The sequence below is a fragment of the Pieris napi genome, chromosome 17, assembly GCF_905475465.1.
Source record: "Pieris napi chromosome 17, ilPieNapi1.2, whole genome shotgun sequence".
Lineage (NCBI taxonomy): Eukaryota > Metazoa > Arthropoda > Insecta > Lepidoptera > Pieridae > Pieris > Pieris napi.
In genome coordinates, this window is record NC_062250.1 from 6,983,696 (window position 1) to 6,999,993 (window position 16,298).

At 31.3% G+C, this 16,298-nt stretch overlaps 1 protein-coding gene across 1 annotated transcript in view; it reads left to right on the forward strand.

The window, feature by feature from the left end:
* Positions 1–231: 231 nt before the first annotated feature.
* The window catches only part of LOC125057780 (E3 ubiquitin-protein ligase RNF19A-like), a 63,853-nt gene continuing 47,786 nt past the window's right edge, over positions 232–16,298 (forward strand). Inside the window, exon 1 of the mRNA XM_047661668.1 lies at positions 232–755. Coding sequence (XP_047517624.1) covers positions 626–755 — 130 coding nt within the window. The 5' untranslated portion in view covers positions 232–625. The remainder of the gene's footprint in view (positions 756–16,298) is intronic.

Here is a 16,298-nt window from a genome sequence, read left to right on the forward strand (position 1 = left end):
GAGTATTAGAAAAACTAATAATAAGTAATCTGTAGACTGTGGGTTAAGGTCTATTTAAGGAATATACACGAGACAGATAATAAAGGGTACAGTGAAGACTACCATATACTATTTTATTGTCTTGAACGTAGACAGTAAATTTCTATACAGTAAATTTTGTTTTGGGAGGTTACTCGAGAGATTGACGTTGACAGTGACATATAATGGACAATGGTATTTTAAAATAAATAGATTCACTTTGACAGTAGAGTTTTATGCCTTGTTGCGTTGTGTTGCGCTTGTGTTGTGAAATCTGTAGCATAAAAATGCATTTTTTGCAACGTTCCAGTTACTTGTTCGAGTCTTAATAATTTTAAGAGGAATAGGTTGTAGTTGATCACGGTTGTGGGTTATTTCAAATCGGCATTTTGCATAAAATCATAATGATGTACCAGTAATAACAGCATCTGACTTCGCGGCTCTGAGCAATCGTCTGCAATACTTTCTCTCCGATGCGTTGAGAGTGGGTTGTTACTTAACACGGTTGTGTAAAGGGGACAAGCCTTCGAATCACTAATGATAATTCACAAACAGTGTCCGCTAAGAATTCTTTAAGTGTAAGAGTGATGTGCATGAGTTTGTCATAATGGTGGAACGCGAAGGTATGCGCCGTGGCGGAGGAGGATGTGGTTGGGGAAGCGGGGTCTTTGGGAGATGGTCCCTCCGACGATTGCTTCTGGACAGCCCTTTAGTTGGCCGTAGACTTGCTCGTTCAGGTATGTACTGCTTTGTATAATATTATTGTTATTAAGAAAATAAATCTGTTGTTTATAATACCATTATAATACTAATTCTTAAACAACTTACAATAGGAAAAACTATCTTATGAATGCCTTTTAATATACTATCCTTAACATTTATTTATATTTACACATAAAGAAAGTACATTAAATAAATGGGTCATTGTCACTTATGTTATTCCATGTGACATGACCTTTATTTGCTATTTCATGATTTATTAAATTACACTGTCATTGCTAATTATTAATAATTCTTCCCAAAGGCAAAACAGATTTTATTTACCATTCATACTCCAAAACCTACATAATATATACTAAACATTATATGTTACTATAACATAAGTAATAAACACAAATTTTAAAAGCTAAGGCAAAACTAAATTTGTTTAAGAAAAATATTAGACTACCCACATTACTTTACTTTTTAAATAAAGTGTTTTATCATCTTTCAAAGTCTTAAACCTTAACCCACTTACTTAACCTTTGTTGTTAGTGAAGGTTGTTTCTTATATATTTTATTTGCTAGTGGGAGGCTATCATCTTGTTTTCATATATAAATAATATGGAAATATTTTAGATGAAACCCTATAATTTTTTGGTCTAATATAAGTCCAAAATCTTTTTTTGTTCTCTGAGTTTATGTTGTTATTAATTCATATTTATATGAAGAACGAGAAGTTTATTAAATATATATACATAAATAATAACCTTTGTTCCACAGAATATAATCGAAATATGAATGATTTATGCAATGTTTGATCTTCAATTATATTTTTTTAATACTTGCTGGTTAACTATAGTTAAAATAATAGTTGTACGATTTGAATGCATATAATAATATGGAAAATAAGTTTGAATGTTTTATAAATCACCTTTACGCATATAGTGACAAAAAGCAATTTTAATACTGGATTATCAAGTTTGTATTTTAACTTGAAGTCTTTTAACTTACGTTGGTGATGATTATTGAAGGCTTATATATCTTCCACTGCCGATAATTGGTTGTAAATTATTATAATGTAGTAAAAGTAAATTAAATATTACCAACTATTGTCACTTATATTTTCTTGTATCGTAAAGTATTGAAGATAAATAAAAAACAACACACCACTTTAAGAAAAGGTAGGTAGTGCCCTTGCATTATGCCTGCTGGTCTTGGTGGGTGTGCACCACAGTAATGACTATTATTTGTGGGCATGTAAGTGCTAACATGCCCCCAAATAATAGTCATTATGCTTTCTGTCATAATAAACATATTATAGAATAATACATATCTCACACATTTTTTCTTTCTACAGTCTACACAAACTTTAGTCCTTTTACAATTGTATGTAAAAAATGAAAATTTCAATACATAATCCTAATTTCATAATGAATTTTATGTCTTATACAATTGTAAGTATGCTTCTGTAACATCACTAACAAATTAGATAAGATTATCTAACAGTTTATATTGTATATGTGAATGTTTGTCTCTAGTGGGATGTTACTCTTTGAAAGATAAATGAGATTTTAGACATTATGAAAACACAAGTTATATTATAGTTACGTAGATAAAAAAAATTGCCAGGTGCTATACACCTGAATAAAGAAATAACTGTTCGATTAAAATACATGTCCACATATTAAGGTTAAGTAGATTAGTATTTTTAAGTTACAAGTTAGAACCTGCTAAAATTTATAATTATGAAGATATCTGAATATTGTAACTACTGTACTGTATATATATATATTATTTACTTATATCCATTTTCATATTATCTTATTAAGGGCATACTATAAAATTTTACTGATTATTCATTGTTCCATAAATAAATATATTACTTTTTATTAGTCGCGAATCCAAATACATCTTCTGTGGCTAGTGATTATTTAAAGATGGAAAAAAACTATTAAAATGATAAAATTAACCTTCACATAACCCATAATCTAACTTGTCTTTTCTGATTCATTGGATAAACCAATGAATACATGACCTATGGTAGGGTGATGCAAAAATAGAACAAGAAGGCATAAAAGTCTGATCATATCAGACCTTCATGGTTAAACTGGTTTTTTAAATTTAAGTTTGAATTGTTAGTAAAATGCAGTATAAATATTTACAGTAATATTATGAAATGTGTAATTCTCGTCAGCTGGACGAAATATATCCTGCCTCGTCGTGTTTGCTGTGTATTTGTGATCGAGATATAGAGAAGAGAAGTCTCGACTCTGAATATCTAAGTATGACACTCAAATATTACCATTTCATTTCACTTCACTTCGAGGGTTGGAGCTGCTATTTGGGCATTATGGTATTATTCAAGACTCGCTGGGCCTTTCAGGTCGTATTAGACTTAATGTGAATCGGCGCAGATTATTTGTTTTACGTAATATTTAAGACTATGTAAGTGGTGTTATACACGATTATACTGGTTTCACCGCATATATATATAGATATAACTGGATTCACTAGTATGGTCTTCCTGCATAGGCTCATATATTTTCACTCAACTTCTTATAAGAAAGCTATTTTAGTCATTTGGTAGTGGGAGGCTATCAGTGTGTTGGCCTAGTGGCTTCGGCGTGCGACTCATGTCCATGAATGAGGTCGTAGGTTTGATCTCCGCCTATGCCCCAATAGACTTTCTGTCTATGTGTGTTAAAAAGATTAGAAGAACAAATTACCACAAAACAGATACAGAAATCTGAGCTTCAGATTTCATGGCAATCCAAAATTGTCACAGATTATCAACTCAACTGACCTTTATTAAAAGAAATATACCATCTATATTAAAACACAGACTTTCCACAGTTTAATGTACAGGCAGTCCTCGACTTACGTCGTTTCGATTTACGTCGCGTATTTCGAGAACCTAACATGCTGTAAGTACGAGGACTGCCTGTATAATATATAATACATACAAATAAAAGCTAGGCGAGCTTGCGAGTGAATCTAAGATTATAAATGATTAGTTAAGTTCAAATTTTAACCAACTTTACCAAAGCTTAGCTGTCGATATCGATATCCGTAATGCTTACGTAATAAATTATATAATTATTTTCTAAAGGATCTATGACTGCTAATGAACTGAATTTGGTTAATAAACACATTAAACTGTGTCTGTCACGTGCGTGAAATGCGTTTGAATATGTAATGAATCAATCAACTTTCGTTTGTGACAACTCACAACCGTTGAATAATAAACATTGCAGTTAAAACGCAAGATATTGCGTTCTTGGTTAATTGCTCTCAATAAAGTGTTTTTTTATAATCAGCATATTTGCTATTAGACGTCGACTATAGTAAAGTTTTACTTTACAAAAATAGAAAATATTTAACCAAAGCTACAGTTCCTAACAAACAAACATCGACCACGACCTAAAATGAAATTTATCTATACTATTTTTTGTGTCTTGTTATAGTTGACACATAACGATAACTTTCGTTCTCATTAACTGATATCAGATGTTACTAAGTCTGATTTACGTGGAGTTATCATTCTATGAAAAAATATTTTGTAAATTTAAATCATTTATATATAATTATCAACGTTAACACATGGAATCTCTTATACTGGCATAAAACTCCAATTATATTATATACAATACAAGGTGTTTATATGTAGTTATTCTCGCGCAGTAGAAAAAGGTAGCAATTCGTAAGGCATGCAGATGCGTAGGATGTCACCTCAGGAATCAGACCGTGAAGGTCGTTACCCGTTAATAAAGCCTTCGGACTTTTATTTCTTGCTTTTCTATGCGTTTTTATATAACCAATACTATATATACCAAAATTTTGATGGATGAAACTCATGATACAATCGTTAAAATTTAACGAAAACGAAAATTCCATGGCGTCCAGGAATTTGGGCAAATATTGCCATAATTGTCATGTATAAAAGTTTATAATTTAAATCTAAATCACATAAAATATGCTATAGATATTCTAAAATATTTAGTCAAGGAAAAAATTTGGGCAGCTTAATCTTTGTGTAATGTATAATAATCGCAGCGATGATCCTCATAAAAATGTAAAAATAATAACAGTTTACTTACATCACATTAGAACAAAACATGACAAAAATATCTCCAGAAGAAAAATCCTAGTTATACTACTGTAGCTGTACTTATGAATGCAATATATTTTTTAATATATCAGAAAACCTAGTTTTAAAAAACATTTTTGGGAATAACTTAAGGAACATTTTTTACATATTTAAGGGACTAATTTATGGGAATTGTTTCGGATGTTTAATGTTTTCAGGTCATATATTACTAACAATAATTTATTATTGTCTGTTTGCAAGCCGAAAATAAATTCTGAACTAGAATATTGTGTTATTATTTATTGGTTTAACCTACAAAACCTAAACCAAAAGCTATGAACAAAGCACTTCTTAAAATAAATCATTTAAAGCAAAATTATTTAACTTAATATTAGTGCAATATTTTTTTTTAATAATTATCAACTGTATGTGTTCCATTCAAATGTGGATCACTTAAATGAGGCTCGATTTATTTCGTAACCTTTTAAGACACGAGACTTATTTCGTAAACTTTTAAGACACGAGACTTATTTAAATATTTAATTTCATTCCGATATCGTACTTAGTGAATTTGAAAACCAGAATTTTGGCAATTTATATAAAAACGTGTTTGTGTGTCAACCCATGAACAAGTTGTCCATCAAAAAAAATTGTTGGTTTTATATTTTTAATATGAGAAGAGCGAATTTGTTTCTTGCGAGTTGTGTAACGAGAATACATTAGGCGTTAGCAAATTATCACGCGGATATTCTTAATATTTCGCAATACAAGTATGCGACCTTGGCCTTAAGTCGGAAAATCTAAGTTCTTATCTAAAGAAAAATTGTCTTTGTGAATTCTTTATTTGCAAAATATGTAGCTGCAAGTAGGAAGAAAATATATGTTTAAAGATTTTAATGGCACTATATTAAGACTAGTATTGCTATGATTCAACTTAGTTGAACTGGTTTAGTACATAAGATTTATTACGAAAGATTTTTATAGTCCAAATTTTTACTTTACTTAAGATCTATTCATTGACATCAAAGCTTTGATTATTATTCAATTTCATTTGTTGGTCTGATTATTATTGTTTATTTATGTTACTTATTTTTATTGTATAGTAGATTTTTACCTGCTGAATTAATTGAATAATTTAAAAACTGTCCCGATGTTTCGCGTTGAAACGTTAGGGTAGATGCTTTAATGACGTTCACAGTTCGATCTCGGTCTGGTGGTTATATTATATTAATCGTATATAATTTGGATTCGACGGGAACGGATAGTATGAAATGTTTTTCATTTTAAATATTTTATCGGCTGTAAATACAGCCTTTAGGTGTGTTTCAGATCATCCAAGTATCGAGAATCGATTGCTTTAGATTAAATGTTATAATTAGCAATATAATACTTAATTTAAGAGTTAACAAATTCACAGCTATATCATTAATTAGTTTTATAACTGTAACATACTTGGTTTATAATAACTTAAAAGCATATTAAGGTAACCCACAAAAAATCTGGCACACGCAGACGCGAACTTTCACCATTTTACGTAGTTTAAAAGTTAACTGTTGAATGACATGTAAACCGGAAATGAGATTAGTCAATTCTAAGTCCCGTAATTCGTCATAATGGCAGGTATTTAATTGCTCATGTTTCTCTGAATAGCAGCAGGCTTATCCCGTAAGTTCAATAACGATTTAGATTAATTGATGGAATCACTATTACTATCAACGATTGAATAGTCGTTTTAAAAAGTTTTCAAGTAAAGCACTTGTATTAACGGTTTTGAAATACTTTAACTTTGATGTTGGTAATAGCAGCTGACAGTAACTTGCTCCGAGACTTGGTACTTCTTGATACTATTACCGCGTAGAGTCTGCAGAAACAGGACGGTCGTGAGATTTCACGTCGCGGCAGTGCTAAATTACTTTTTCTGTTTGTTTGACAATACTCTTTTTCATGTGTCCTTTTTTTGTTGTCCCTTTCAATGTCTACATGTTTTCATTGCTTTGTTTTGTCCCTTTTTTTGTATGAGTAATAGAATATCTACTGTAGTATAGCACTTCTTGCGCTCACCTTTGTATATGTTTTTTTTTTAGGAAGAGATCGCTCGAAAGCTATACTGCCAACCCTCTTTATTTATTTATTTTAATTGTACTGTATTTCTATATTACTGGAATGAAGAATAATAAACAAATACATATTATTTTTGTGAATAGGTTTATAAGAATTATAAACATAAATACCATGCTGGATCTTTTTACGAAAAGACTCCGAAGTACTGTAGGTGCTATGATGTTGTATTTCAATCCTTCGACTCCAGCGCTCATTAAAAGCAGTTGAAAGGATTTCCTCTGGTGCCGGCATTTTGTTCAAAGCTAAAATATTTTTTGACAGAAAAGTTTATTAAACAACCTGCGGAAAATAAAATAAGCTATCCCGTTGGATAGGTCGTTTCTGCTTACGTTTTACATTCATCTGATAATAATTTGAGTTTAATGTAGATATAGGCGTGAAAGCCTTCCATCGCCGTTAAAGCAGAATTTTTTGGTGCATTGTGAAATACATGTAAAAGACAAGAAAATAAAGATGATATTTAATACGGTTCATATGAATGAAGAATTCTTGTTAATATTGATATTCTGATTCTCATATTATAGCCGCGAAAAGACTTAGATTTATAATAGATATTATTTGATACATTTGAAGATATAATACCGAAATGAAAACTTTTGGAAGCAATAACATACTTTTATAAAGTAATATATTATTATTAAAATTAATAATTCGTAATCGTGAAAAATTATGTTTTAATTATATTAAATTAGCAATAAAGCAAAGTGCAATATTTGTTTAAGCTAAATTTATTTATTATCTGTTGCACCAATTACTATCCGAGTATCATTAGGAATGGCAATATATGTTTTGAAGCTACGTACTACTATGAGTATTCTCCTCGCGTTGCACGGTAGACTAGTAAGGAAAATGTATATGACCTTAAAAGATCTTTGATTTAACCGTAAAATTAACATAAATAACTTAATTACGATATGTTCTCTGTATATGAGCTTTATGAAGATGGCTACAATTTTGTCCTAGCCCTTTACAGCTTTGGGGGCGTCCATAAATTACGTGAGGTGTTTAAGGGGGGGAGGGGGTCGAGTCAAATCTCATTTAATCTTACGTTGGAGAGAGGGGGGGGGGGTCTCGGCAAATATCATGCAATTTTTTTTTCTGAAAAAAAAATTGGAAAACGGTTGACCCTAAAGGCCATCTCTGCAACTTCCCGCTAACTCCATATCTAAACGGTCAACATTTCACTTTTTTTGTTAAATAAACGCACGAAGCAATTTTTTTTTCTTTTTTCAACAACAATCCAACGCGTTTACGTAAGAAACCCACATTTTGAAAAATCTCACGTGAGATTGGGGGATGGGGGAGGGGGTTGAATAAAATCTCACGACATCTCACCAGGGGGGGAGGGAGGTATAGAAAATAAAAAAAAACACCTCACGTAATTTATGGACGCCCCCTTTTTTGTATGATTATCTAATCATGTCCTGTGTCCGCGACACGCTTCTAACATTTTCAATTATCCATAGCATGTCCTCCACAGTGTCGATTCATCTCAGTACTATGAGATTTTATATATAGTTAAAGAGAGTAGAGTCGCGCTTCACTTACCGTAATAAGTAACCACACAATATAATCGTTATAATTATTCTAGCAAAGTAAGAGTAATACTCATTCTCAAAGATCTGATACTTAAGTTAACAAAAAGATTTAAAAAAAATATAATCAATACAAAAATTAAATCTTAAAAAAAAGAAATAAAAAACGGTTTTATAGCATATAAATAATATTTTAAATATATGGAGTCAAGCAACCACATCCCAGGTTGACCAAAAAATTATTTTAAATTGCAATTTGCAATTAAATAGTTATTGCCTTTCAATTTTCGGTTGTTGTTTATAATTGTGTGGCGGCTTACCGACAAAGTATCAGTAATACAACATTGTATATTGTTCATTGCAAAATACACTTTCGTTTCTTCTTGCTAATGCTGCTCAGGGCTCTTATAGAACTCGAAACGCTGAAACTACGAATTTTAAATCAAATATTTAAAATTATAAGAATTTAGTTATTGCAACATTTATGTGACGTATAAATAAATAGTGGCCCATAAAGTAAAATCACATACGAAGCTAAATTATTTTCATAAAAACGGCGAAGGTAATAAAAAAGCGAGGACTTTATACATTGCGCAAATCGTAATACATTGAAAATAAGATGTTTTCGTAGAGGAACGAATTTATTTTTAACACTTTGAATTATTTGACAGTTTTTATCGGCTTTATGAGTCACGGCCCTCTTCTTTTTTAATATGTGAAAATGAACCGCTATCACCAATCTCGTATTTTTTTTAGGATAAATCCAATTTTGTACTTGAGAAAAATTAGTTACGCCCTTTGCAGCATGACTGTTTAAGGGCTTTCGCCTATGGGAATCGCGACTAATATCTAAGTAAATAAATATTTCTATGAAAAATCTAGTTTTTGTGCAAATACAGAATATGTCTGTTCTAAGGGGTTTTGGAGATTCACTTGATAAGTATTTACAACTGAATACAACGTAAATTAACTCTGGGACACATCTATAATATAGTTGTTTACATTAAAATGTTTTATTAACTGACTAAATTTTATTTTAATCTTGTTTACAAATGTTATCAAATTTTTTTCTCGAGTAGGTACTACAGCCTGAAATTAGCCACTCCAAACGCTGAGTTATGTAAATAATGTAATATAATTTATTTCAGCTTTTCTTACCCGATAAAGATTTATTTAATGTTGGTTTTTACAGGTAAATATTAAAAGAGGATTAATGGTAACTATTAATTATAAATAATTTAAGGAATCGAAATGATATCTAAATTTATTAATGTTTTCAATGCACATACAAATCGCTCTATTTGTACAAGGTTTAGTTATAATCATTTGTTTATATTATGTTATATATATATTTAGATATATTAGGCTTATCACTTTGATTTATTTAAATACAGTCCATAACTCTAATATTGTTTGCTGTATCTCTATATCAAAAACAATTTAAACAACATTTATTGAGTTGTATAATATATATTATGTCGGTTTTTGTTTTTCGGAAAATTGCACTTTGTTGCACTAAAATATTTGGCTCTGTTTATATTGGCTCGAGAATTCTCGATGCTCACAGCATTGCTCCGTGGAATCTGTTATTTATTTAAGGAACGTTTATTGAGTCTCGTCAAATATTTACGTAATTGTGATTGGGTTGTTCACGCCTTGGAATCTTTCCTTGTGGCATTTACTTCTAACAATGCATAAGTAGCCGTTTCATGGCTCGTACGTATAATATAATCTACGAGTGTTAGACAAAAATCTTTCAGATGTGACCGTGTATCGATAATAAACTCTTACGGAAATAGCAATGAAAACATTCATTACGATGTAGTTTAATATTCTCACCTCGAGATAGAAATTCCTTGGAAATAAAATGTACCTATTTAAAAGCCTTAGATTTAAATTGTCTGTTATGGCCTTTTGTGGGCCGTTCGCTGAAATAATTAGACACCGTTAATTTAGTTCGGGACAATTTATGTTAACAATATGTAATGGTAAATAACCAGTTTCAATAAACAATAATTAATTGCCTTCAGCAACTATCAATCATTCGATAAATCTGAATTGTACAATTTATTTTTTGTTCAAGGCTCTGTCATGGTTATAGTAATAACGAACAATTGTTCGTTATATCTCATTAATATTTGTTGAACTAGTGTGGTCTGGGATATTCCCTTAGGTTTGGCTTACTTTCGTAATAACATCAAGTTTTATTGACTCCAAGTGAAGTATTGAAGTAAAAGTAATGTAATTGTATCAATTATTATGTCTCAGGTGTATTTTATTACTAGAAGCCTATCTCGGCTCCGCACCGTTGGATTTTTTTTTAATTCGTTTATATATGTATATATATTTTGCCTATTTTACTCAGGGATAATGTACCATTTGTGATTTCATAAAAGTGAAAGAATATTGAAATTATTAAAAATAAGTCCAATCGATCCCGGTTTTAAAATCTATTTATTAGTATAGATAAATTAGTACGAGGGTGTTCGATAAAACGAGTGTCTACTTCAAATCTTTTATTAAATGTTATTTTGGACGTTATCACATTTCAGATGTATACACTTTGTATTTTTTTTCAAAAGTTAAAAGGCCCATTTCTATTAAATATTCCTGATGCTTTTAAAATTGTGTACCGCGGCGACTACTGCGTCCATCATCTTAAAATTTACGTCCCCTGAGATATTCATTTAGTACTTTATTTTGGTTAACAGGAGATACGGTCTATCGCTACACAATTTTTCCACAAGGAGTGATTAATCTGATCACGGATGTATTTCTTTTAAATAATTAAATGGAATGAACGGAAAAAATGTGATGATAGAACGGATGTTCACAACTCGGCTGGTTCAATTGTTTGTGGTCAAGGAAAATGAATTTGGACCGAATGCATGGGATTTACATAGTTTTTATTGAAGACTGGAATTCCCGTGCGAAATTTTATCCTTTGTATGCATTCAATTCAATTGTTTGATAGAAACTGTCGCAACACGTTAGTATAGCTATAGCATTGGTTTTATATTGATTTTTATGTAAAATTTGTGCCCAGGATTTTCTAGAATATTTTTTTTACTATACTAGTCAATTAAGTCCAATATTAATGAGTAATATATGATGCTTTTGTTATTAATTGATTAGTTAATAGTTTTACTGTTTAGGTTCCGTAAGCCGCCAGCGCAGACATATTTGCATCTGTTTAATTTATTTAATCTATAGCCAGCCTTCAACAATTACAGCATTCAATAGCTTAATTGTATATGAGTCTGAAAATAAAACGATTCTCTTTATACATATCAAATCCTCCTACAATGTCAATTACCTAATACCTACTCTTGGCTCAGACATAAAACCTTCCTCTTCCGTATCTCTAAACAGAATAATACGCCTGCCGGTATTCGTTCATTCGCATCAATTATTGTGAACATTGATAACATATAATTTTAGTAGTATGAGTGATTTTCTTGACTTGTCTTGATCTAAGCGGGTTTTTCATATACGGTCATACAATTAATTAATTTTATTTTACTCTTTTAATTTATTTCTCTAAGTTTCACGCGTTTCTGGTTTAAAGAGGTTTATTTGTGGTGGCAATGCAATAATGCATCACCAATGGAGTCCTGATCTTGACTTTTATCCTCCAGATCCTGCTACTCTGAGTGTATACTATACATTGCCAATAAAACCAACTTGGAAACTTCAAGAAAACCCGTATGTAAAGCCTCTAGCTTTATCGTGTATAAGTGTAGACTGGGAGTTCCCCTGGAAACAGTAATGTTTTCAGCAACTAGACCACTAGTTCGAAAAATGATCAATGAAGTACATGTAAGTTCTCCACCGTTAAGAAGTTACGGGATTTCACATTGTTTTGCTTTAGCTGACTCATGTTTATTTTTTTGTATTAGTTACACAGAATTTCTTGCTTTGTATATTTTGCTACTTTGTACTTTGTTTTCTTTGTGTGTTGATTCTTTGATGTGCCTATTTCGTTTGTACAATAAACAGGTATATTTGCTCTTATTTTCCAAGGTTACTTATTGGGACCAAGGACTTTAAATAGAACATAATTATATATACAGTCAAAATCTGTTATCGAAGGGACTACTCGTATTTGGTCGTAAAAATCGATAGTCGTAACAGCCGATGACGTTGTTATTAAGCCTACCTAATACAGTAGAATTCAGCCGGGACCATTGATTTTGGTCAATATAACCGGTATGTTTTTCTAAACGATATCGGCGTAAAGTGTAAACGGTTTTGATTGTATTTGAATTCTAATTATAAGTACGTATTGGGTATCATCTATCTCTACCCGTTTATAAACCTTTTTTTTCCTCAAACGAATATAAATGTCGCTTCATTAAACATGCAATGCGTGTTGGAATGCGATCATCTCGCTGTCGCTATTATTGAATTTATAAAATAAACGGAATTTTTATGTGATGCTTATGTTCATTATTGCTATATTTATCGCAACATGATATATTGACGTATGCAAATCATTTGATACTGAACTAAAAGATAGGTTATATCTCTGATCAGTATGTCCGTCTCGCTTCAACATTTAATAAATTTAATAAAAATAATGTTCTAGCTAATTGGCTCTCGATTTTGGGACCTTAAAGGAACAGTACTGATTAACTCCCAACATCAAGAGAACTATATCAAATTTGTATACAAAAACGTAGGGCAAGTTTTGTATACAAAATTTCAGTAAAGCTATCGTTAGTTAGTTACGGAGTACCTGCGCAGTCCTTTGTAGTACAAACTGTCGCTTAAACACTAAACTGTTTGAAGAGAATATGTGCCAATAATAAAATATCTTATGACCATCTCTCGAATTGGTTTAAAAGGTAAGTTCGTTTATAAATTCGAAAGCCAGTCAATATGTTTACAAGTATTGCAAAAGCACGTCTCGACCAATTGAAGATCGCTCGAAGCTCGATTGTATTCGAAAGTAAATTACTCGAAAGTGTGGCAATTGGAGTGCAAACATTTCACTAATATTTTCATTCAATAAACATAAAGCTTTAATTGACCTTACTCGAATTTCTAATCACATATATGTTTGTTGCCTTAAACGTATTATTAATATTTATAATTGGGGACAAGTTATAAATACCTACCCAATGGTGAATGTCATGAAAATGGATGAATCGAGGGAGGTCCATAGCAAGTGGAGATCCGTGCTCTCTGCCTCCTAATAATTTTTTACTGATCAGAGATTTAAGGGTGAGATTCAGAAGCGTGACTAAGCTCAAACGGTGACTCCAGTTTATCAAAATCCAATCCTCTTTTATTCTATAGTACAACAGATGGGCAGAAGGCTCCTGATTTTAAATGTTATGCTCGTTGACAATCTCAATGTCAAAGGCCTCAAAAGTGCGTTGCCGCCTTTTTAGGAATTCGCTCTTTTTTGAAGGACCATAATACATTTTTGACGTACTGGATGGAGTCAGTGCTGATTCTCCTTTTGGAATCCTGCCCTAAAAACATGAAATGGTTAATATTCTAAACCTATGTAGGTTCAGAATGTATAGCTATTCAAATAATTGTAAAACTTTTCCTTTTCGGATTCCGTGCATGTCGTCGTGTCACATGTTGCATTTCAAGAGTATTAACATATTAAATTGTATACTTTAATTATATATTTATTTTTGTTAAAAGTTTTATGGGTGTTTTACAATTTACGATCTCTGATTTGAAAGTATTTCATTTTGAAAATCATACTGTCGATATTTTTTTCTGCAGAAATAGAAATGCAGAAATCAAACCAAAAACGGAAAGTTGTTCAGTATTTGCTCATATACTTTACGAAACTAGGTCTCAATTTTTTTTAATGTCACTACTCGCATATTCATTGTACCCAAGTCTGAAGAGGCACTCTCGTGTACGAGGTTGAGGTGATAGGTAACCTACTTTTTTAACACCTCTAAGTTTTAACTAGAGCTAGCCTATTTCTATAAAATTCTTTTAACTTTACACTATATCACTATGTTTAGAAGTCTTATCATTATGTTCTTAACCGGACTTTTATGAACGAAAGCGAAAGATTGTCATTGGTCAAACGGTCGTAATATTATGACGTATCATTTTCGTCTACGCGTAGACGTCAACTAGAGATTATTTTGACCAATCACAATCGAACGGAGCGCACAAACGTTTCTAACGATATGTTTGTAACTTATAGGCGAAAATAATATTTAAAAATAGGCGTTAATAAAAAAATATAAAATAAGAATATAATAATTATAATCTAGGCTATACAATGATAGTGGATGGTAATATTATGTTATTATTTATATAATAATCGTAAGTCCCAGACTAGGCTGGTGCACAGATATTTGGAATAAAACTTGTACGTAAAATATGTTGTCATACGATATGAGTTTAAGTTATTTAGTTTATACACAAAGGCCTTAGACTAAACAACAACCCGTGCTTATGTTTACAAGTTATCTTTTTAGCTATGAATAGTATATTTTATCAAACACTTTACAATACACTTGAGATATGTGAAATCATTGACGTATTTCCGACTCTTCACATATGAATTTCTTTAAAAAATATCGAGGCTTTGAAAATAATCTTTTTATCCCATTTAGTTAGACGCATTAATAAGTAGGTGGTATCTATTTGTGAGCAAGTAATGCTACAGGAGACAAACAAGAAATAGAGCTCTAGAACGGTCCTAGGGTCATAAGAAAGAAGAGAAAATTTGAGATATGCTCTCTAGGAATAATAATGAGATTTTAATGTCCACTGAGATTAGTAGTATAAAAATATTAAATAAATAAAATAAAAAATAAAAAATAAATAAAATCTTTATTCGTTATCTCAAAGATTTTACAATAGCTGATAAGTGATTGGGACCTCCTTTTAAGCGCATAAGCACTTGTGTTAGGAGAACCCGCTCTTCCATTACATAGGTGTACTAACTAATTATAATTTAATTTAACACGTATAGCTAAGCTAAGTATTACAATTTTACAATTTACTAAACATAATCTAAGGTTAAAATGTGAATAATGATATATGTGTGTATGTGTATGTGTGTGTGTGTGTGTGTGTGTTTGTGTGTTTATGAGAATGAATTTTCATGACTGATTGTAGAAGTTGACTATTTACTAGTGTATTATGATTCATGATTACCTACAAAGGCTTCAGTGTCTTCATAGCTAAATGTTTCTAGGATGTTAAGTAGCGACGTTTTACATTCATGTTTATTCAATGTGTATATATTTAATATTTTATTTAATTTATTATAAAGTTTAGCAGCTTGGCATTGAAATTGTCTCATAGCAAAAACTGATTTAGATCTCTCAACAGGAGCAACAGTATATTTGCGTCTTTTGCTCAGTTTGCGACCATCATATTTAAGAGACTTGTGCAATCTTAAGGTAGTGCAAAAAATGTACAGTTGCCTGACCGATAAGACACCACAAGAGGCATAAAGATCAGAGGTGGAAAATCTATAAGGCTTAAACATCATTACTTTTAGTAAAATTCTTTGTGCCCTCTCCAGTTCCAGGAACTTCATCTTTGTAGCACCCCCCCAAACTGGGATACAGTACACTAAAATTGACTGAGCCAGCGATGTGTATATCTGTATTAGTAGATGTTTGTCAGCGATGTGCCTTAGAGTTTTAAATGTCCAAATAAGCTTTCGAATCCTACTTATAACTTGTTCTAGGTGCTCATGCCATGACATTCTTTGATCAACTACCACTCCTAGATATTTAGTGTGATGAACTTTATTTATAGTTTTACATGTACAGTTTACTCTGGTGCTACAGTTATGTATTTTTATTTCTAGATCTGTTTGAGGTTGGGCGCTATTG